Source organism: Osmerus mordax, chromosome 26 (assembly GCF_038355195.1).
Source record: "Osmerus mordax isolate fOsmMor3 chromosome 26, fOsmMor3.pri, whole genome shotgun sequence".
Classification (NCBI taxonomy): Eukaryota; Metazoa; Chordata; class Actinopteri; order Osmeriformes; family Osmeridae; genus Osmerus; species Osmerus mordax.
Window position 1 is genome coordinate 4,456,178 of NC_090075.1, and position 24,055 is coordinate 4,480,232.

The following is a 24,055-nucleotide window of genomic DNA, read 5'->3' on the forward strand; positions in this document are numbered from 1 at the left end:
TGTTAAAAACTCTGCTACACACACAGACACACGCACACACACGGACACACACACAACTAGTCCCATTCAACGAAAATCATTTGATTCTAATCATTTAACCTTTATTGGATTGGCAGCAACAACAAAACAATAGCCTTTGACAAAATCTCAGAAATAAAAAAATAGATACTGTGTAATTAATCGATTTGTTTCCTAGTCAAAAACATCATACTTCAAAGTCACAGCAGTCTAGCTGAATCAACACAAATGAATGCGCCAATGTTCCTTTTAGATTTTGCCATCAGATTTTTTTTGCCTGTACAGCAGGGTAAAAACACACAGTACACACACTCCTATTTCACAAGTAGCTTCATCATTTGGAAACAATAAAATAAATAAATATACTTAGTGTATAAATCAAATAATATGATGCAACACTCTCATCAATGCACTTGATATTTCTGCACTACCATGATTTCAGAAGAAACCCATTTGGTCATAATGATAGTCAAAAACTAGTGATAGTCCATGGTGCATGAGTAAAAAATATATATATTTACACCAATATAAAAAAAGAAATAACATGGCTACAATAAACAGAAATAAAATATAATAGACAAGTGAACTACATTTGGGTAAGATCTGGGTCCTTTTGTACTTTTATTCCCCGCAGTTGTTTCCTATATCTGAACCTTATCTGTTTAACAAGCCAAAATTAAACACTGCAAAGCAAAAATTGATCTTCAAGTGGTTCCTATGTCTGTCTTGATCAAAGGGACGCCAGATGCAGAAGGTTATCTGGTCTAAAGGCCTAAGGATTGTGGAAAGATGTAGCAACATTTTTTAATCATAACACCAGATCAAGACTGGCTGTAAAGCAGACATCTAGACTGGGATTATTTTTATAAGTGAAAAATGGGTGTAATATGTAGGAGTACATAAAACCCAACAACCAGGACATGATGGCGGACTGCAAGAATAAAATGCCAGGGAATGGCGTGGTTTTTACTAGACACGGTGTCAAATTAATATAACTTAAATGAAAATTTAAAATTAATTTAAACATACTGCATGTGCTTGGTCCTATCTGATCTACGGCTACCGTATGTTTTGAGAATGCACTTCATAGATAAACAACCGCCCGTATTTTCTGATCTATTCTACAGTAGTAGACATCAAGTATCAATCAGAGAGGAGAAGGTGTCCGCACTCAGTGCTGTGTAGGACTCAGATCATAGAGGTCGATTCCCGGATGTGCCAAAAATAAAATTTAAAAAATGACGTTGTGTCCTTGGGCAAGGCACTTCACCCTACTTGCCTCGGGGAGAATGTCCCTGTACTTACTGTAAGTCGCTCTGGATAAGAGCGTCTGCTAAATGACTAAATGTAAATGTAGATCATCGTTGATGATTTCTGGCTCATCGAGTTTGCCACAAAAGAAAGCAAGCATTCAAACCTTACTGTAAAGTTAATCAAAGACTAATTTCATTAGTACTGCATCAACAAACGGGACCGTTACAGTTCATGGGTCGAAAAGAAAAAAGGGCCTTGTCACAAGATATGGTCAAACACAACGCCATGCTGCCAGACACTGTCATAAGAGTGCAGGGTGTCCATGTAACTGTTTCAGGAAAAGGATGGAAATCATTGTGACATCTTTTTTTTTTCTTCTTCTTCTTCTTTCTTTCCCAAAAAAAATAGACATCTTTAGGCACATACACAGAACAATCTGTAATGCAGAGAGGGGATGATGATTTACACAGGTAACTGTTAAGCAGCATAAAGTTGTACAATAGTCACAATATAGAAGGTTTTGACTTGCTGTGTTTTTTTTCTTTTCTCACACCGTCAAAGATACAGTACAGGCATAGAGGTCTAAACACAAATGGCCTACACCATCACAACAGTTGAAAGGGATCTCACAATAACTTGGTGCTGTGAACTGTGTGCATCTATGAATTATTTTCGACGTTGTCTATAAAAACCGATGGTTCTGGGAATGTACAAGAACATGAACTTGGAATGACTGCGCCTGTGCAGCAGTCAACTTTTAACAGTTTAATAAATTACCAAATGCAGTCATTAAGGTGCATTCATTGCACATTCCATCTGCATTTTGTACAACAAAGTCCCAAAAGGGAAACAGTCTTTGCACATAGCTTCAACAAGTTGAGAGGACAGTATTGTAGGAGGCTAATCTAAGTAGACTAGAGAACATGTCTCCGTTAACCAACCAGAGTATAAAATTAAGTGAACAAATCCATATTTTGCCCTCTTCAACAGTCATCCGAGAACTGACACAGGTTAAGTAGTTTACATCTAAATAGAACAATTCAACAAGACTAATTCAACCAGCCGAATGTTCTATGTTTCACAAAACTGACAACAAACAAACTTTTGCCTTAGGGCTGACCCAAAGTCTTTAGAATGATGTTGTGTTTGCTAACAAAAACTCTGCCAACACAGCAAAACCTTTTTCTCATACCGGTTAAGGCCCTTTGTTGTTAATCCTGACCGATGTAAAAAGTGATAGCATTAACACTTGAAGTCTAGTCAGCCATTTGAACCCGCATACCAAGGGAATGTCTATGCAAATGAGGATTACTTTGTCTATGCTAATGAAATGAAAACTTTCCTATGAAGGAAAGTAAAAAAAAAAAAAAATGCAGACCTTCAAGATTAGGTCATCATTGGTAACCCAATAATCAACAAACCAACATCCACCACTAAATCTGAAAAAAGCCTACATGTGGTCAAGTTTAAGATAATTTATTCTCCAGTGTTACAACTCATATCTGGGTATGTTTGCTAAGTCTTACCCGACTGACACAGAAAATGTAAACGTTGAAGCCTGAGATAAACCATGAACAAATTAGGTTGTACGTGATGCACCTACAATAGATTGCCAACTAAAACCCATTACAAAAGCTTCAAAGCCTGTCAGTCAAATATCCTGTGGTTCAGACACTACACCTTCAAGCATTCACTGCTTCTTTATGCCGTTTCATCTCTCAAGTTTTCTTGCAAATTATGCTTTTGCACAACTTATTGTTATTGGTTTCATACGGAATCAACTCTTTCGTGGTGGGAATGCACTCTCTTTGGGGAAAGCTCTGTTGTGTCCACATCCAGCAGCTTCTTGAGGATTTAATCCTTCAAATCTTGGCTTAGGCAAACATCTCCCTCTGAGACCCCCTTCCTTCAAATGGAGCAGGAGTTAGCTCTCTTCCTGGGTTTGGGCTCCCCAAAGTCTCTGTCATCGGCAGCACAGTGGCTGAAGGAACAGATCGTCTGCGACAGCCTGCGCATGCCCAGGCGGAACACGCTATTGGACAGGCTGTAGATGACGCAGTTGCAGAAGCTGTTGCTAATGGCGAGCCAAGTGGTGACAAAGGACAGGGCGGGGCTGTCCAGCACGTGGGAGCTCTCCAACAGGAAATAGATGATGTAGGGCAACCAAAGCATGTAGAAGACACTGGTGATGCGGAACAACACCATGGCGTAGCGCCGATCGGGTCCGTGGCCGCCGTGGTGCCCGCTGCCGTTCCCTCCTCCTCCGCCGCCGCCGCCGCCGCCCTCCCCGGCCTCCATCTCCTGGCTAGGGAAGCGTGCCCGACGCTCGCTGATCTCCCGGTTGTGCTGCTGACAGATGCGGAAGATGTGAAAGTAGGTGAAGCACACGACCAGGGCGGCGGGGGCGTACAGCAGGCACACCACGAAGCCTGTGAAGAGGGCCGACGTGGGCCAGGAGTGGGCGCACCATTCGAAGATGTCCCCGTGGTAGCCCGGCTTGCCCCACCCAAAGAAGGAGGGGAGGAACACCAGGCTGGAGTACACCCAGATGAGGGCGATGCAGCCGCGGAGTCGGCACGGCGTCACCAGCTGGTTGTAGGACAGAGGTTTGGTGATGGCCAGGTAGCGGTCCACGCTGATGCAGGCCAAGCAGGCCATCGAGACGCTCTTGAGAACAGAGATGACGTAGCTGAACACCTGGCAGGTGATGGGCTCCTGAACGCCGGCCGGGTAATGCAGCAGGGACAGGGTGGGCACCAGGCAACTAAGGCCCACCAGAAGGTCGGCGTAAGCCATGGTCTGGATGAAGTAGCTGGTGGTGTAGTGGTGCAGCAGAGGGGCACAGTGGAACACGAAGATGACCGTCAGGTTCCCGGCGATGATGAGCACGGTTAGCAGCACGATGACAGCCGTCTCCAAGACGCAGGCCTCCAGCCCCTCGTTCTGGCCCCATCCCAAGGGGCAGGAGTGGTTCCCGGGCTTGCCTGGGTGGCCTGCGAGGCTGCTGTTGGCAGTGGGCACCAGGTCTGTCATCAGTAACGACTGGTTCATTGTTCTGGGAGTGATCCAGGTAGGTCAGGTTTGTGCCGTGCCTCCGGCAGCACAGGTTGTCTGTAACTGTAGAACCGTCGTCTGGCCCCCCCCCCCCCCCCCCCGGGCTCGTCGGTGTACCTTCCTCTTAGCGAACGGAGCACAATCCCTCTCTCTCGCTCGCTCTCTCTTCCGCCTCGCTCTCACATAGCTGGGTCTCAACCGAACGAACGCCAACCGGAGAGAAAAATCAATACAGCCTTAGGGAAGGGAGGACGTTCATTTCAGCTGCACTTTTCCAATCAGTCATGCTTAAAGGAGGTAGCGGGTGAAGGTATATTTCCTCTGCGAACCCCCAAAAAAAGGAAAACCGGTAGGTTTACGCCAGGCCTCTACCGTAAGGGCTAGGCTTTCACACCACTCACACTGCTAATCGGTGGCCACATCTTCTGATTCTAATGATGGTGGCCATTGGGGGCTTGGGGGAAGGAGCTGTCCTTGCAAGGGCAAAAACTAGAGAGGCCAGACGTGCGAGGTTGGCATTCTGCTTCCTCTGTAGATTCTACCACAGATTGAATAAGTCAGGGAGCATGTGACTCTATTTTAGGTCAATAGATAAGAGAAAATGGTATTAAAGCATTTACCTTCGCTGTGTCATTTTGACTTTCAAAAATAGCTTTTTCAGCATGAAGCTCGGGGGGGGGGGGGGGGGGGGGGAACAGATCCTTAACAATCCACTCCACACAAAGTCACAGAAGGAAGATTACAATCGATAACCTCTGTGTGAGAATCACACCATCAATGTGAAGTCTCCCTTTAAAAGTTCCAACGTGCCATCAGTATCAGTCAGGTTGTTTTTCACTTCTGTGGCAGGCATCCTTTTATTTTGGAGTTTAGAGTCGTCCCCTCATCAGTGTCTGGACCCCATGTTTGCCCAGCTATTGTCCAAATCAAAACACAGACACATGCTAGAACAACAGGGGGATCTCTACGGGGGTTGATGTCACAGCTCTGGTTCCACAAAGGGCCGGGAAAATAGTGTTTACAACGCGTTTACCCAGTCAGAGGGAGAGAGAGAGGGAGAGAGAGAAAGAGAGAGAGGGGGACTAAAGAAGCTACATCAAAGTATCCAGATGCGATTAGGCTTCAATCCAAATTTCAATCCGAGCAGTGCTTAGTTCCCCCCCCCCCCATGTCCAGGTGGGTAGATGGTGGTTGTTTAGCCCAAAATCTTCCACCACAGGCGGGTCAACGGATGCCACAGGAGCAGAGAGAGGCTGGCTGAGTCTCAGTGATCCCCCTCACAGCGTCTTCTTAGAAAGCCTGTTCAGGGCGCCAGCTGCACTGGGTGTGGGATCAATACGCATTCCGCTTGTTCGTAACAGAAACTTGTTGGGGGTTTCCGTTTCGCCAAAGATATTCGTCAACACCGCGGTGGGGGTAGAAGCACTTCACATCAGCAAAGGGGCTTACTGCCGCAGCCGGTGTTATTACTTATGGCATAGATCCGTTGAAATATGCGTTTTGTTTTTTGTTCAGGTGGCCATCGAGCCTTTGACTCTTGTTTTCCACACTCAAAAGCCCACGTCTGGTCGAGCGGACAAAAGACACAAAAGAGAGAATAGAGAGTCCTAGTTCGGGTCCCGGTTTCAGCTCGGTCGTTCCTGTGAAGGTGTCCTCTTTAGCTCCATGCGTCTGTCAGCCCCAAGCTTTACACTAATGAACGAATCACTTAACGGAACACATTGGCATCCTTCGATCAAAGTGAAAAGTCCGAAAGTAATACAAACGTTTGGGAAAAAAGCTTTGTTCGGCACCGATGCAGTTAGTAGATAGACGGTGTAATCCGTTACGATAGAGCCGACGGGATGTGCTGTCCCTCGCCGTCGGTGCAGTGAGAAGGATACGCTGTGACTGGGTTACAGTTCCCTCTCCCTCCTCCTCCTCTCTCTCTCTCTCCCTCCCTCTCTATCACACACACACACACACTCAACCTCCCGCAGACACTCTACAGCCGGCTGTCTCTCTCTATCACTCCCTCTCTAGTTTCTTTCTCTCTCCCTCTCTCTCTCCCTCCCTCCCATTCTGGCTGCACCTGAGATTCTCTGCCACATTATTCTGTTGCTTTCTCTTTTGTCCAACCCCCTCCGAGCTATTTATGGAAACGTTTCCTATTCCGAATTTACTAAGCTAATCTTTGGCCATTCTCTTTTATAGTACCCAGCCCCCTCCCCCATTATTTTCTCTCTTCTGCCCTCCATCGCTCTCTCCCTCTCTCTCTCTCTCTGTGCCCCGAGTCAGATTTGCCAACCGATGACAGAGCCCGGCTTTCCCTGCCCCTTGGTTACAGTTGCCAGGCATTTTGGTAAAGTCGGGACCATCCCCGGGCAGATGTAGCGGGCAGAGCCAAGCTGGGGAAGCAGGAGGAGGGCCGTCCTGAGGTGGTACTGAGTCAAACACTAGAAAGTGAACAAATAAAGAAAAGTCCCTCTCCAGAACAACAAAGCCCATCCCCATGAGCTAAGGAATAATCGTGATGTGAAATATAAAGTACTGTGTGCTTGTGTTTCTCGAGGTGTGAAATTACACCAACACAGAGCCCCCCCATGTGAGTAATGACACACTCGGAGTAAATCCGGCAAACTTTGATCGTTTTGAACCTGGTGATGGGCTGGTGAAGAAAGCCCAGCCCAGACTGCGTTGTAACAATTTTGCAAGAAAAGAAATAAAAGAAGGAAGGTGGAGAGGGTGGTAAAAAAACAACTACAGTAGCCTGCCACCCCCCCCACCCCCCCCCTGGGAGCCACTATCGCTGTGTGTTGGGATAAGCAGGCATCGCCTGGTCATGCTTTTTTGTCACGGCTGGGTAAATAGGGGCTGGGAATAGGGGGCTACTGTTGTGAAGTACAGCTCTCACTGCCCCCGACACCCTCTGGGGAGGGCTGAATGGGACGGAATAGAAGAGATCAGTGCTTCGAAATACAGCTATCAGCAGATCAACAAACCCCAACCGACAGTGCTAACGCGTATAGCACCTACAGGACCTTAGCTGTCAAGCTAACCTCAGATGCTAATGACTACGCCTCCAGGAAAGTGGATTTGAATAACAAAATGATCATATTGTGCTTAAATATGACCTGATAACACACCAGGTTTGGCAATATATTCGTTTGACGGTGATGCAGGAATGTTAACTGTGATTAAGGTGCAGTCTACAATTATATTGTAAAAGCATTCATTGGTGGCAAAACTACCCGATTTTTTAAATGTATCTACCGTAATGTAATGATATTAATTACAATATATATTATCATTATTTAATAATTCAGTGCAAGTTTGTTGTGTTTGAAGTTGAACTGAACCTTGCATTGTAGGCTAAGAGAGATCCAGAGATAGAGAGACAGAACTGTTATGATGTGGTCCTCACACTCACAACCAGCAAACCTGGCGTTTGGGTGTCTTTCCGTAATCTCAACTGTCATTTCTGTGTCAGCAGAATTGTCTCGGAGGCCACAGGACGCACAGACACACACTCCCACGCTTAATGTAAGACGTTAAAGCTGCTTAGAGGGAGAAATTTGGATGACGTGACTTTCTCAGTTTCCCTTTTCCTCAAAGCAGGAGAAAACCAAATCAAATACATTTCTTATTCCCCCCCCCCCCTCCCAAGATATGGATTCTCCATGGAGGGTACAGAAACCGCGACGTGGTACGCAATGCTAATGCTAATGTATACCACTGAGCTGTGCGAATGGCTCAGTTGAGTCAAGGACAGTGGTGGGCTCCGTTAAAAGGTTCATGTATAGGGCTTGGAGTGTGGCCTGTTAAAAGGAGTACATTGTGTGTGTGTGTGTGTGGCAGAGGCGCCTGTGGTTGAGCACTGCAGCTGGCCTGAAGACAAAAAGGCCGGGGTAAGGGGTGGGAAGGGAAGGATTGTGAGTGACACACTCTCATGCAAAGCCCTGAAGGCATTTGCTATGCAGAAGTGTAGTATGAAAAAGGGGTTACACATGATCTGGAGAAGAGAACTGGGACCGAGAAGACAGGAGCGCATGAGGAAACTACAGGTGATTCATCCCACTGGATTACCAGATTACACCAACATCACATCATAATCCAGCCTGCACTGGTTGAAGCACTCTGTAATACATTGAAATTAAGGATTATTCCTAATTAGATTTTAATTACCTAGTTAATATGACTGAGTAGTAGATCACCTAGATCAATGACAAATATGGCAAATTAGCACCCACCACAGGTTGTGCCATGCCTGAACCAACAACTAGTCAAACAATAACCTGTTCTAAACAAAGAATTTGGATGAATCCTTGTTACCAGCCACAGAATCAACACTGTTCTTCTACCTTTTTGCAATGCGCTGAAAAGTTTTACCGACATAGCAATTACGCACACACAGCGAAGAAATTATAATTATGCAGATATCTCTGAGTGTCACACAAGCGCCTCAAGTAAAAAATGGTGAGACAACAGGCAGAATTGGCACAGGAGGCATCACTAAGCTGAGAGTGACTGAGTGAGTGTGTGAGAGAGAGAGAGAGAGCTCAATAAATCCAAGCATGTTTCCATGGCAGCTTATCCCATGTACATTGTCCTTCACAGTATGTGGGTTATCATGTGTGGGCGCCTTATTAATTCTTCCGAGTCTGTGATACTGATGCTACCTTTGATTGCGGGCTATCACTAAATGCCACTGCAAAGCAGGAGCAGGGCCCACATATGGCGGTACATAAAAATGTAAAGCACCATTGGAGAGGTGAGAGGAAAAGGAAAAAAAATAAAAGATCCCCCTCATCTAAGATTTAATTACATGCTTCATAAAGACTCAAATGGAGTTGTTCATTATCAGCCAGAGAGAGAGGTGGGGGAGAGATAAAAAGGGAGGGAGAGAAAGAGAGATGGAAAAAGAAAGAGAAAGGGAGGGAGAGAGAGAAGGGGGGGGGAGAGGGAGAGAGAAATGGAGGGAGGGAGAGAGAAAGGGAGGGAGAGAAAGAGAGAAGGGGGGAGGAAAGAGAGAGAGAGAGAGAGAGAGAGAGAGAGAGAGACAAAGCTCAGGTGAGAGAACTGCAGATCTTTCAGACAACTAAAAAGGAACATTCTTTCCCAACATAACCAAACCACTGCCTCATTTTAGACAAAACGTGTCACAAAAGTACAGGCTGTTTCAGTTTGTTTCCGAGGGAAAAACTGGAGAAAGGGATTCTTGACCCTACGGTAGGAAATAAAGATTCTGAGTAGCTTAGAGTTAAAATCAATCCTCATTCAAGGAAAAGCAATACTACATCTGTGACCTTTAATTTGGTATATAGGGCTACAGTATGCTGTAACTGAGCACACTTACGGCTGTACACTTACAGCTCCAATTGGAGCAATCAAACCTCTCTATGGCTTTCGATTCATTCAGCCAGAGGAACCGTAAGTTTATTGTCGGTTTTACAGTGAAATTGTTCTTCTGGGGGAGCACTCCAGACACAGCCTGCAGGGTTTTTTAAAGCCACGGTTCAACAACAGCACACCTTTTGGCACAGCACTCTCTGGGGAGAGGGAAAGGTTGGGAAAATGTCAGTTTCACACCTTCCTCGCGGCAAAGCCATGTGCACACGTGGAAAGTAGTTATATTCAGGGAGTCAGGTGGCTGAGCGGTTAGGGAATCGGGCTAGTAATCTGAAGGTTGCCAGTTCGATTCCCGGCCGTACAAAATGACGTTGTGTCCTTGGGAAAGGCAATTCACCCTACTTGCCTCGGGGAATGTCCCTGTACTTACTGTAAGTCGCTCTGGATAAGAGCGTCTGCTAAATGACTAAATGTAAATGTAATGTAACTATTCAACCCCGCTTCATGCCTCAAACGCCGGCAGAGTTATAATATCACTTCTATTTGGAGCCCTGCAGTATTTGAATGGCCCAAATACTGTAAAGCGAGAAGGAAGAACAACAAGTTCGTTCTTGCTCTAAATCGGCAGTTTTCTTGACGACGACAATGTTATGAACGACAAAATGATCCAAATAATTGTTATTAGCCTACGGACAAAATACCCAACTTATCTGGTCCTTCTAAAATATTAAATTATTGTTGCTACTATTTGAATGAGATAGGGGCAGCTACACACCTTAAGGCATAACACCGATAAAAGACGAACCATTTAGCAGGTATTATTGCGTTTAGTTAGATCCTCAAGGTCCCCTCTATTTCCTGTCGTGTCTCCCACCCTCCTCATCCCTCTCTCATCCTCGCCCGTGTATTTAGGCGCTGCTTTTCAATACTATGTAATTGTCTCGATCAATAAATCATGTGAGAGTGGTTCGTTGGGAGGTGACGACCACGCGCGGGGCCAGGCCATCCGTCCTGATTGCTTCCCCTCCCGGGTTGTTGTGTTCGGGAGGGAAGCCGGCGCTGGGTGTCCCATCCGATCAGACGACAGCCAGACGGAACGCAGCAGTAACATGTCTGATACCCTGAAGGACGGCTATACTCCCCAGACGACACGACACACACACACACTGCCAGAGCTCCACCAATGACTTGATCACACGCACACACACCTCTACCCTCCTGTCTTAGCCGTAAGACCCAAACCCTGTGTCTCGAGTGCCACAAATTATTATCCAAATGCGTGTCAGCGTCAAGGAGCAAGCAGTGTGAAATGTGCTCCAATTTATGACACCGATCCCTCCTCAAACCCCTCCCCCACTCACCCATCCCCCCCCCCACCCCTCCTCCCCCCCATATCTGTCTACGGCCCAATTACTTAGGATTCAATCAGCATTAGAGTCATCATCGAGGGGAGACAAGAGCCATTAATAATGCTGACATGGCGCGGTACCCCCCAGTCCTCTGGCCGTGTACATCTCTCCCATCCTCTAGCAGGTATTATTAGAGCACGGGCGATCCGTCTCTCAATATCAGCGTGTCCATGAGGAGGGGCGAGGCCCATTCACAGTATTTAAATGAGTGAGTGAGTCTATCAATGTCAACGTCTATCAATGTCAACGTCCGTCTGTCTGTCAATATCAGTATTTCCATGAGGAGGGGCGCGGCCCATTCAAGGTATTTAAATGAGCGTGTGAGCTCTGTTCTCCAGTCACACAACCTGAACTTACGTAAGGGGGGGTGGGGGGGGGTGGTGGGGGTAGGGGGGGTGGTGGAGGTATATTTAGCAACTCATCTGGACTGCTGCTATTTTCTGCCTCTGTGGGAGGCAGTGGAAAGAAAAGCAGAAAGGCGTGGAGACAGAGAGAGAGGAAGGAGAGAGATAGAGAGAGGAGAAAGGGAGAGTGGAGGAAAAGAAAGAGAAAAAGAGAGGGGGGGAGGGAGAAAAAGAGAAGAATGAAATAGACCGTGGGTTACAGAAGCGTGGCAGGGAGGGAAATATACACCACCAGGCAAGGGTGGGGGTGGGAGGTGGGCACAATATAAATACACAAGGAGTAAGACACCAGTCGCCTCTCTCTCCTGTTTCATTCTTTCATTACGTGACTTTGCCTATTTATTTCCCTCCAGCTGCAACCTTTTGTTTATAGGTCCATTTCCCCCCCCACACCCCCCCCCCCCCCCCTCTCTCTCCAGCCACCCCCACACACACACACCCGCTCCACCTTTCACCAATCTTTTTTTCTCTGCTTATTGATTGCCGCGTTGTATTTCAAGCCACTTTCTCCACAGGGAATGGGTATTGTATTACCCATAAAACCTTGGGAGCTTCATCTTGTTAACTTCCCCATATCATCACCTGATGCAAATGGCGATATCTCGAAACATGCCATTATATTTCACCATGAAACATTGTGGTCCACCCTGCCTCCCCCTGACCCCATTGTACTTTAGGACTTGACAACGAGCCAGCGGAGTTGGACCGTGAGTTTGATGTGGGTAGCTGAGGGTTAGTCCATAGCTCTGGAGGGTACTGTATATTCACAGTGACATTTGAATGCCCTGGAGATGTGGAGGTTGTCTCAGCTTCTCCGGCTCCTGCCTGGTCTCCACACCCCCCCCCCCCCGCAGAGACAAGGACGGTGAGATGTGGGCAAGGAGGTCACACGCCAACACCAACACACACACACAGCGAAATGCTCGGCAGGTGTTGAGACAAAAGAACCGTAGCTGCACTGAACAATCGCCATACGTCCCGGGTTGGGTGCATGCCGTGTTATTTCCGCGTTTGTTTGCGAGAATATAACAAAAACCCAATTCACTGCCGTGCAAAAGTGAGAGGGCGTGTTTGAGTGTGTCTGTTGAGTGTTGAGCGAACATAGGCTGTGTGTGTGTGTGTGTGTTTGTATATATAAGGGATATGTAATGGAAAGAAATGTGTGTGTACAGTCAGTGGCCACCTGAAAGAGTTCAGTGTGTGTATGACATGGATATGGGAAGGTTGGTCAGACTGTGTGTGTGCGTGCGAGAGAGAAACAGACAGAGAGAGAGAGACAGCATCTTCCACGTCAGAAGCTTACCTTGGTGATGAGTATGCGGTAGTGCTCCAGCAGTGCCTGGTCACTGTGACAGCCGGAGAGCAGCTGCCAGACCTCTGCTCTCAGGGCCTCCGGGACCCCGGGCCTCACCAGCGCAGACAGGCCTTTGGGCCTCGCCGAAAGGTTCCCATGCCTGGCACGTACACAAGTTGAGTTCAATATATTAATCGGAATCAAAAGAAATACAGGCTGGTGTAGGCTAATCAAACATGAACAAAGTAGCTCTTTCACCAACTGGCCAACTTTAGCCATGTCTGAGGTGTTCTACATTTTACATTTAGTCATTTTAGCAGATGCTCTTATCCAGAGCGACTTACAGTAAGTACAGGGACATTCCCCTGAGGCAAGTAGGGTGAAGTGCCCAAGGACACAACGTCATTTGGTTGGCATAGCCGGGAATCGAACTAGCAACCTTCTGATTACTAGCCCGATTCCCTGACCACTCAGCCATCTGACTCCCTGTTCTGAGAGACACTCACCATCTGTTGAGGATTCCACCCCAGGACTCCAGAATCTTCTCCGGGCAATCCTTGGACACGTTACCCGTGCCACTGGAGATCTCACTGTCGCTATCTGTAGGAAATACATCTTAAGTTACACATCTGTAGAATGTCATACAGGAAGGGAGGTCATAGTTGATCAAACAATACAGTGAAACACCACAGAATCTCTCCCACAATAAATTGAGAAATCATATTTACTTTTACATTAACACATTTAGCAGACGCTTTTATCCAAAGCGACTTACAAGGAAGAGCTTTACAAAAAGTGCATAGGTCAATGATCATAAACAACGAACATTCAACCTCAAAAACATTGCGGGTAGCCAAAACATGAAGCATACATTGTGAAAAGCAAATAAGTGCCAATGGGTAGAACCAGAAGAGCATGTAGTTTAACAAATTACAATTAAACAACATGATCCTCAAAGGTGCTAGAGTTTACCTGGAGGAAGGCAAGCAACAATAATATAATTCACAGCGAGTACAAGTAGTTAATTAAGTTACAACTAGCCAACAAGTGCAACAAGTCCCTCAATAAGTGTCATTGTGTTCCTGGGGGCAATAAACCGATGACAACCATTGTCAGGTGGCAGATGACATCAACCATTTTAAACAAAAAATACGTTAATTATGTTGACTAACGTCAACGCCAAGGATGAGTTGAGTGTTTGTACAGGTATGTATTTGGTGCACAGTTGTAAAATTCTCACTCATACTAAATCGTTTCAAACATCTGTCTTATTTTTACCTTAAATAGTTGAATCAAAATGAGTTTGTAATCTTTTGGGATACCTAGTATCTGTCTTACTGGGAAAAGCCAAGTTTGGGGAGCAAGAGAGAAAAACAACTTAGAGAGAACAACAGTTTGATCAACATGAATACGCTACAGGGACCGAGTCCCTTAAACGGCAGAACAGCAACGACCACAGAAGCGACAGATAGCGTGTCATTATTTCACCGCACACACAGATTTCTAATTCCTAAACTGATTATACACAATACACAATCAGCTTTGTGCCACTTGAAGGGGGAACGGGGCGAGCCTTCCACAGGGCTATGATTTGCTGTGCAGCTGTGAGCGGCTGCACGCTCTCATGTTGGAGTACCCGCGCACACAGGCGTGCGCACACACACACACGCATTTCCCTTAGTGAGTGGCTGGCCTCTGCGTCTGGATCCGAAACATAGCGTCTGACACGGCTGAGTGTGATGAGGAGTGAGGCTGACCTAGCACTTCCAGTCCGCACGCGGTGGGTGGCGGGGAACAGGGAGTCCTGCGGGGTCGCAGTGATGCGTCACCGAGTATAACATCAATAACCATGCACACAGCTAAAAACCATGCTGAGGCCCTAGATACATTATACATCTCACGGTGCAACCGGCTCTCAAATCCATTTCCATGCTCCCCCCCCCACCCCCCCCCCCCCCCCTTTCTCTTCAGACAACGCTGTGACACAGATAAACAGTAAAAACACAGTAACCCGTCTCAAACAGCCGCCACAATGTACAACTTCATCGGCATGGCTAGAACACAGGGCCACCTTGTAAAATACATCTACATCCCAGACTGTTGCAGTACTGCTAGCAGTCCGTTTTTCCCATTTCAATTCTTCCCCGAAAAACCTATTTATAGGAAAGCAATCAAAGATATCTTTTCACACTATTTCTAGTGTCATTGCATCTGTGGAACACCAAACACAGCTTGGCGCGTCAGTCATTCTCTATGCGGCATGGGCACTGCTTATGCAGTAAAAGGACTCTGGTAGGGCTATGTAGGCCATACAATGGGGTTCACAGAGACCTCGTCAAACTCAAGTGGTAGACGGCGGCCCTTGGCTTTCCTGCGAGAAGAGAGGGCTGTGATTGGATATGGCACGTGACTGTGAAGCGTGACATGGCAGCGCCCGAGCGGCAAGCTGCTTCTCAAGGTAATAAAAAGAATGTGTGTGTGTGTGTGTGTGAACCGCGACATACACAAAGGTCATTACCATGGTGCCAGTAGCCTTTTTATCTGAAGAGCGAGGCAACTCATTGCGGATGGAGTTGTCTCTCAGCTTTGTGATTATGTGTTGTGGTTATTATATTTTTGGTGCCAGGCTCGAACACTCTGGAGTATCGCTGTGGTTCACTTCGGGTGTACAATGGGAGAGGGTGTAAAAGCTCACACACACACACACGCGCATGCTTGCAGTTCGTGTAACCATGTTGAAAACAGATTTGGTGTGTGTATGTGTGTTTGTGTGTGTGTGTGTGTGTGTGTGGTGGGGGGGGGGGGGGGGGGTAAAATGGTGATAGAAAATCTGCAAGTCTCCTCTCTTTATTTCACCCGGCTATTCTGTTATGCGGATAAGATGATTCTTCATGTATCCTTGCAAGAAGGGTGAAAATAAAGTCGAAAAACACACGTTTCTGAACCAGGAAGACAATGGTGGCAGATACACAGCCAATCACGGTGAAGATGGGGGGGTGGGGTGTGCAGCTCTCACACTGGGAAACCATTCAGGGCTATTGACAATGAAGCTGACCTCCAGCTACATGCCTTGAAAGCCTCTCTTTTCACCCGGCTTCTCTGACAGTTGGAGCAAAGTGGTGGATTCTTTAGAAATGCCTGTGAATGCCTTCTCGTCCCTGGCAGAGGACCATCGCCACGGCGCGTTTTAACAAGACAGCCTCCAGGGGCCTTGAAGGAAGCTGGGGTCTTTGCCAGGGCGACTGCGGCGATCGAGCAGGTGGGCGGACATCTTCTCCACCTCCAACTTAAGAGACAACTCCACTTTTGGCTCCTTTCAAAATGACATTTGTTCACGATAAGAGCTCCTGCTTCATCGCTCGATTGAAACGATCGCCATGCTGGGAAACGAAAACCTGTTTGGCGTCTGAACACTTAATTGCGTGTTATTGTGTGGTCATTGGAATGAGGATTCTTATTTTTAGAGTCAACTATCATATTTAATATTGCCAAATAAATTGCTCAACTAAAACAAATGAACAGAAAAGTCATTTTAGCACTCCAGTCAATGACATTGGGGACTCTGATCACTGTCCTGCTTACAGTTCAGAAACAGTTTCTCTGCAGCCTAAACCACGATGTCGGTGTCATGGAAAGGGCTGTGCCTTGCTGAGGTAAGCTGTCCTCTGGCAGGGCTCATATGGACGAGGGGCCCATGTTTACACTGTGGGAGAGGAGCTGGTGTTTCTGGACTGCTCATGGTGTTTCTCATGTTTTGCCAGTTTCCTGAAACTGAATACACCCTTATTGACAGCTAAACAAAATATTGTGTTCTTACTGATAACCTCTGAAGGTGTTCTTTTACTGACACGTGATTGATGTGTGTTTTTGGTAGTTATGTACCTGTCGAAACATACACAAAAAATACAATACAAAACGGTAAAATGGAAGAATTATGATTATTAGAACAAAAAATGTATTTTTTTCAGAAATCAGAACAGAACCATTCCAAGTGGCAGACTGACCAGGCTGTTACTAAACTGGGTTAGTGAGCAGAGTTGGTGCCGGGAGCAGGACAAGGTAGGCACCAGGTGGTGTCATGCTGAGGTGCTCCAACAGCAAGCCAACCCCACTTAACCAGATTGGACTCTGGTCCAGTGAATTCACTGAGCCTGCAAAGCCCCTGGGATTCACAGTCTCTGTCCTGGCCGTTCCAAAAGAAACACCTTCCCCGCTGTTGACACACACACACCCACCGCAAAAAACACACACAGTCAGGTAACACACACACGTATGGCCCATGTAGCCATGGTTTCACAGCACGTTCACCCGACCACAAAACAGCCACACTTTGGCGATCGACACAATACGTGTCCACACCAGTCATCAACTTGGGCACACATGCACAAACACACGCACACACATCCTCCCCCCCCCCTACACAAAATGCACACAAACATGCTTGCCAGGGATCCTTCTCCAGGGGGCCCAAACAAAATTAAACTTCACAGTTGATTCATAGCAGGCAAATAGAAAGGAGCGTTTGTGGGGAGGGTGTCTGTAGAAAATGTGAAGAACGCCTACATGTTGATAGCACTTAATTTGCGAGGGGGGAGGGGTATGTGTACAGATTCTCTCATTTGCATGCGACCTTACCGCTACCAAGGAAGAACAATGGTTGAAAAAATACATATACATTAATAATATTTGTTCCCAACAAGCTATTTCCGCCAAAGCAATCTGTATTACACATTCCTTGAAGGCAATCCAATACGCCAAGCGTTTTTTTTTTTTTTTTACTGAAACAGAACATGTTGTGCATTTTCAGAAAACGGAAAATGCACATTTTCAATCAAGACATGTCTGGTAATAATGAAATGATGTCGGCATCAGTTCTCACATGCTGAGTGAAACAAACCGTGATTCCCCTGGGGGAAGAGAGTTCTAGCCGTGACCTCGGGAGTTAGAAATGTAAAGGGCAGCACACCTACATTTTGCTAAATGTAGGTGTGCAGGTAAAGGGGGTAAAGCGGATGAACGGAGAAAGTGTGAGACACAGGGGGAAAAGAAGGATGATGGTGACAGGTTTTTAGAAGGTAAAAAGTAGACAGAAGGCTGAAGTGGAGGAAACTGGGGAAGAAAACAACAGCGGGGGGGGGGGGGGAGAGAGAGAGAGAGAGAGAGAGAGAGAGAGAGAGAGAGAGAGAGAGAGAGAGCGAGATCCATACCTTCCTCTGGCTCCTCTTCCTCAGTTGGGGAGGCCAGTCTCCCTCGTCCTCCAGTGGCCCTCTCCGTCTCTCTCTGCAGGCTCACCACCTCGAACACGGCGTCGCCCTGACTGCCCTTCTCACTGCCCTGCACACACACAATCAAAATCTGATCATCCTTATAGGTTAGATACCAAGCACCATCAAACACCACAGAGGAAAACACTTATTTAATACTCGATTTAATATTTCATTCGAAAACACACTCCAAAAGCTCACAAGCAGTTTGCAATAGACCTGTGTGTAAAACTAGGATCGAACATAAAGTAAAGCTATTATCCACAATGGCTCAAGGACAATATTTTTCTCCCAAAATTGAAAATAGCATCAGCTTAGAGCCGGCAGTGTCGCAATGGGGCCCCCCCCCTTCTGCAACCTCAATATGTTTAGAGCTTTGAAACCTTTGAAAGCCAATCCCAGAGTTAGCATCACCTTTGCCACTGCCCTGGGGGGAGCAGGGAAAATATAATTACACGTACAGGAGGAAATTAAATGAAGAATTGGCAGACAGAGCGAGAGAGGGGGAGAGAAAGAAGGAATGAGAGAGAAAGAGAGAGAGAGAGAGAGAGAGAGAGAGAGAGAGGGAGTGAGTGAGCTGGAGAAGGAGAGAGAAAGAGAAGGAGAGAACGCGAGGGGAGAGAGAGTGTCTGGTAATGGGGTTCACAGGGAGACAGGCACGGTCAGAGTCAGTGTCTCGGCTCAGCTACGCAGGTCTCTTCTAAAATTAGCAGATTTTGTCATAACTCCAGTTTGTAGTCCTGTTGGCACGTCTGTCCCTGTGTTGACTTGGCAGTTGCACTTGACTTGTGCGCTGGCCTCCACCAGCCAAGGGATCTACACCAAGGCTACATGGGGGAGTTGTCAGCTTAGTGTGAGAATCTTCCATCAAGCCGGTGAATGGCTGGCTAAAACTCTTAACGACCCGCATGTGTCAGGATGACATTAGTCTCCTCTGAGCAGTTCAGTCTTCAGATTTTTTTATATTTTTTTTTATAAATTAAAAAAATAATACACATTATTAAGACACATTCCCTACTGTATCCTGTCCCCAGTCACATTAATCGAGTGGAAACAAAGTGTATTGCAGCCTAAAGACTGGTTTTAATGCAATCACCAAACGCTTTCCATTCCCAGTTTCAGTTCTGCGAGGCAGCCGGCTATGATTAGAACCCATTCCTCCCGCCCTAATGAGAGGGCCTGGAAGTCACAAATAAGAATAAAATAATACGGACGTCAGATTCGAATCTGATGCAAACAAGACCATATTATCTTTTAATTAGCTTTTAACCACAGCGCAGGCATTCTTCCTGGTGCTGATGAGATAACTAGAGAGGCAATCAGGCAGCGATTCAGGCACCGACGCTAATTGCTATCGCGTGATAATGAGATGTAGACTCTTATTAGCTCCCGATGATACAAAGCCGACGGTTTGCTGCTTGGTGGGGTCCCCAAGAGTATGCTAAGGAGATTTGCCTTTTTTTACAACAGAGAGGATAGTGAAGAGAACCTTCCTGCTTAAGCCTTGCAGTTGCTTTTGAAGCACCTGTGGAAATGACTTGTCTGGGGGACCCCTGTATCCGCATGCAAAGTCATCGATTCCTCTTTGACTCCTGACCCTCGCATTTTTAACGACAGGACTTCTGCTTGGTCATGCACGGGGTCGAGTGTTTTGGGCGTGGTCATGTTGACAAGGATGCAGTGGAAGTGTCTGGTGTCTTTGTCTCAGGAGAGAGCCGTCTTTGAGGAGTCGATCGCGAATTCAGAGAGAGACAAACGAATCGAGAACGGATGTTTGTCGCAGAGAAACACCTCAACCATCTCGTGTCTTCAAGTAAGGGTCAGTTGCAGCTACCGCGTAGAGAATAACTCGGGCCGAGTTCGCGTACAGTACCTGTTTGAGTTTGAGGTAGAAGGTCTCGCTGAAGGCCTTCCGGCTGAAGTACCAGAAGCGTTCGTTGGCAGGGTAGACCCTCACCAGGGTCTCCAGCAGGAAGCGAACCGGTTCCACTACCTCAGTCACCACCAGGTCCACCGCCACAGTCATGTACACCTGCTTATCTGAAATCACAAGAGCACACATGGTGATGGGGGTGACACGCTGTCAGAAAGGGTGTGTGGACAGGGTTTGGTGATTTAGTGTTGGTGTTTGTAGTGCCAACAGGGACATCAAAACATACATTGTGTCACCGACTCAATTCCAAGTGACTGTTGTGGGTTGACACACCATGTAAGTGTACAGAACGGTACACTACAACAGGCTTGGATTTGCATGTTGCGTTTGTGGTTTGTTTGATTTATAATTCATAACACCATACGACAAGGTTTCTCTAGAAGCATTTTTTGTGCCATCAGTGCTACATATTTCCCTGAGATTTACTCAAAAGGAGGAGTTGTGAGAAGTACAGTATTGACAAAGAAAAAGAAAGAAGATAACTAAAATCTCGACAAAATAGTTTGTAGTAAAGACCAGATTTTGCCATTAAATATAATGTACAAAAGAAAAGTGATTCAGGCTGACTAATCTTGCAGATTCTCCAACTGGGAACCCAATGATAGAAGAAGAGGAAAACAAGAACAGATAGCCATCTAACAAACTGTGCTACAGAGGCAAATAACCTCTTTCACACTCAGAGGGTTTTATTATTTTAATTAACTTGAAAAAGAAAATACACCGCCCCTGTAAGAAATCGCCTAAAATAGATTCCAATTACGATAGAGTCAAGCGTAAAATGTTGGTTTGGAAGGATGTTCCATAAAACAAGATCCTCTCAAACTTCAGTTGGCAGAGGATAGTTTTCTCCACCGTCTCGAAACAGTGTCAGTGACATTAATGAGAAATGAGTCTGGGGAAAACTAGAAAAACTAGAGAAGGCCTCATCTAGATCTGTAGATGTTACAATTTAACACCAATTTACTCAAATCTATTCTGAGGGTAGGATGTATGTCAATCAGCAAATATCTATGTTTTAACAGGGAAGTGCTTTAAAGAAGAGGAGCAATAATATTTTGATATCTTAGATTTTTTTTTTTTTGGTCTGCTTTTTGCCTGCTTGCAGCCATACACCGGTCAGTTATCAATACTCCAACCTCCAGGCCTTTTTCATCAGAATCGACACTTTTAAGAGTGGTTCTGTGTGCTGGTGTGGCTTGTGGCTCAGACCACCTAACTCCCCTAAACTAGGTGGGTTTGACAACCTGCCATACAGTCTCAAGTCAAACTCTCATGACTTAAAGAGTCAGCAAGTTGCCGGGCTTTCTAATTTACTTGATATAATGAGTTCATTGAGGCGAGGTTCTGCACTAACACCACTCTCTAAAATGCCTGTACTGCGGTGTACACAATGTGGAGAAACATGAATCTCAACAACAACAATCATTTTGAGCATTCAATTTATTTTAATGGCCTTTTTAAGAACTCCAATAGTTTTTTTGTTGTTGGATTATGGCCCATCCTGCGTGTATCCTGGTTATGAAATATTGCCATCTTGTGTTTTTATTACTGAGAATATATTAGCAATTCTCCAAGATCCACACATTTACCCTTTAACAGGCAAAGGATAGAATCTCCAGAGCCTTCCTTCATCCATCACCCTGTAATCTGCCCTGCATCACATTCACCTCTGTCCCACCAAAGGAGCCAAGGATATATTAGCATGCCGCCAAGATATACACACAAGGACTATGGGGATGTCCTGATGTGGATTCGGCTGCACCGGATTTGAATTTATTAATACAACACAAGAGCTTCACAGACAAATACTGGTGTTTGAAACCACTCTGCAGTCGCTAACATGCGATTGGTGACTACTGCAGGCTGGAGTATTGGCTACTGTGTCATGATCTTTGGTTGAAAATGACTTGACACACTCAAACACCTGACATTATATTTTCCAAAAGTTCTCTTATTTTCATCCCTGTCAGCAAATGGAAAAGAGCTGAAAGCAAATTCATTTACTCCTTCTATATACATTTGACGGTAACAGTATTCATTCTAAAGTAACCCGTCAGAGTTGAATGCTGGGCCTTACCTTTAGGTGTGTCCTCGTTGAGCGCCTGGAAGGCTGTGATGTTGGGGTCCCACATGCCTGTGATCACGTAAGACTTCCCATCCGAGCTCTTCCCCATGGACTCCTACACACCAACCAGCACACCACACCACTTAACACACACACTCGCCCCCAAGGAATGAATGAAGTACCTATCTATCTGTCCAGTTATCTATCTGTCTGTCCATCCATCCATCTATCTTCATAAATATCTTTACAAATGTAATAAATACATTTCTCACTTCATGGTAAATCTTTATACCAGTTCTTTTAATTAATCTTTACATACACTAATTTATCAGAAAACAGGTAAAGGTGGTGGAGAAGTATTGCTTCTAGTTTTACTATCTGATTCCCAGGCTCCAGGAGAACTCACCATATCTAGAAGATGCATGTCATTGTTGCGGACCTTATGTCCAGGACTCAACAACATTCCAAAGCACCTAGTGGAGATGAAGGGAGTACAAAACAGAAACAAAGGGTGAGAAAATGCAGCTCATATTTCATCACCTTATCTTTGTGCTATAATAACATTAAAATATTAATAATATTATTATTATTATTAACATCACTACTGGAATATCCCTAAATAAAAATAATACATTTGTATTTATTCTTTTTACTGAAGCAATCAAACAACCATTGACAGTTGACTTTGTGAAGGGCCTGGTTTTGCTAATAAATTAATACATTTTGGCAGTGCGATCTGATTGGACTGGAGCCCGGCGATGGTAGCATCTTTTCAGGATGCCAAACGCTTCCTGTTCCTGTCATGAAGACAGAGCGCCATCAAGTGGTTGCTGTGAGAATCACACTATTTTTGTCTGCACTTCCACAAAGAAATTGTAAACCAAAGTTCAGTAATGAACCACTTGACAATAATTCTGTATAAAATGTGTTTTTTTTTATTACTTTGATGACCATAAATCAATTATGGTTTGGGTGTTGTTGCTGATCAAGCACATTAATAAACAGCCATGACGGTTAAGTTATAAAGAATACTGACTCAGAAACAGGACAAAGAGTGCCTATTTATAACATGAAGAACTTGTTTTAGCACAATAACCAGGGGGAAGACGGTAAGGTTAGTTCCTCTGAACTAATGTGCTAGTTGCTTTGACACAATTTCCTGTGGATGTTTTTCTTTGACTATTTCAGTAACTTGCCTCTAAACCTTTTCTGTAAATAGGTTAGGGTACAGTGTTTTTTTTTCTCCCCAACATGACCCTTTAAAAAAAATGTTTTAAAGGGGTTGTTCATTATGCTGTTAAGGACCCTTTGTATAGCATCCATCCCTCCTCACCTCTCAATGCCCAGCTCCTGGTTGCTCATCTGTTGGACTGTCACCACCACCTTCTTCTGAACACCCTGACGCAACTTGAAGTAAAACTTGTCTCTGTCCTTAGGAACCGGGCTGAGGAGTAATAACGGGAAAAATAGAATTAGAAATTATATTTCCATCAACAATCGACCTCATCAAAAATGGAATCTCCTCAACTTGGCCAGCTTTATGAATAACAATGGACGGTTTATTTCGGGAAAAGAGGTCAAACACAATCCTTGAGATAACAAACATGATGGTGAAATATTAGTAAACGGCATGCCCCTTGCCAACTATTTCCAAATCCATTAGCAAGGTAAAATCCAGTTTCTTTCATAAGCTGTGGAAATATATGCGCGTGTCTGTATAACTGTGTATCGGGGAGGTGTTTGTGCGGTCTGTGGGTTGTGTCTGACCTATAGTTGCCCTTGCTGTCGTCCTCGCGCACCTCCAGGGAAACGGTGAAGGTGAACGTGTCGCTGTCTGGGGAGAGGGGCAGGGCTGGGTCCCTCACGTCTGGCACTGGCCTGGAGGAACGCCTGAACGCCGTGGAGAAGCTGTACAGGATACGACTCACCTGTGATTGGAGGAGAGCATAGGGGAAAATCTACAAGGCTGGTCTTAAGAGCACCCTCACACAGCCTCCTGTGTGCATTATGAAGGGAATCAATAGCGGATGGG

At 45.7% G+C, this 24,055-nt stretch overlaps 2 protein-coding genes across 5 annotated transcripts in view; both read right to left on the bottom strand.

Annotated features, from left to right (window-relative positions):
• The window catches only part of rabgap1l (RAB GTPase activating protein 1-like), a 69,779-nt gene that overhangs the window by 38,784 nt on the left and 6,940 nt on the right, over positions 1-24,055 (bottom strand). For all 4 annotated transcript variants that reach the window (XM_067229559.1, XM_067229557.1, XM_067229558.1 and 1 more), the window contains exons 6-13: positions 23,791-23,951; positions 23,357-23,467; positions 22,430-22,496; positions 22,036-22,138; positions 19,899-20,065; positions 17,969-18,095; positions 13,268-13,361; positions 12,771-12,921 (exon numbers count right to left, since the gene is read on the bottom strand). In XM_067229559.1, the coding sequence (XP_067085660.1) occupies positions 12,771-12,921; positions 13,268-13,361; positions 17,969-18,095; positions 19,899-20,065; positions 22,036-22,138; positions 22,430-22,496; positions 23,357-23,467; positions 23,791-23,951 (981 nt within the window). The remainder of the gene's footprint in view (positions 1-12,770; positions 12,922-13,267; positions 13,362-17,968; positions 18,096-19,898; positions 20,066-22,035; positions 22,139-22,429; positions 22,497-23,356; positions 23,468-23,790; positions 23,952-24,055) is intronic.
• gpr52 (G protein-coupled receptor 52) lies at positions 3,181-4,323 on the bottom strand. The gene has a single exon (XM_067230053.1). It carries the CDS (start codon positions 4,321-4,323, stop codon positions 3,181-3,183), a length of 1,143 nt encoding a protein of 380 aa, XP_067086154.1.

Bases quoted from the DNA above. Each gene is read 5' to 3' on its own strand.
- gpr52 (XM_067230053.1), bottom strand. From the start codon at position 4,323: ATGAACCAGTCGTTACTGATGACAGACCTGGTGCCCACTGCCAACAGC.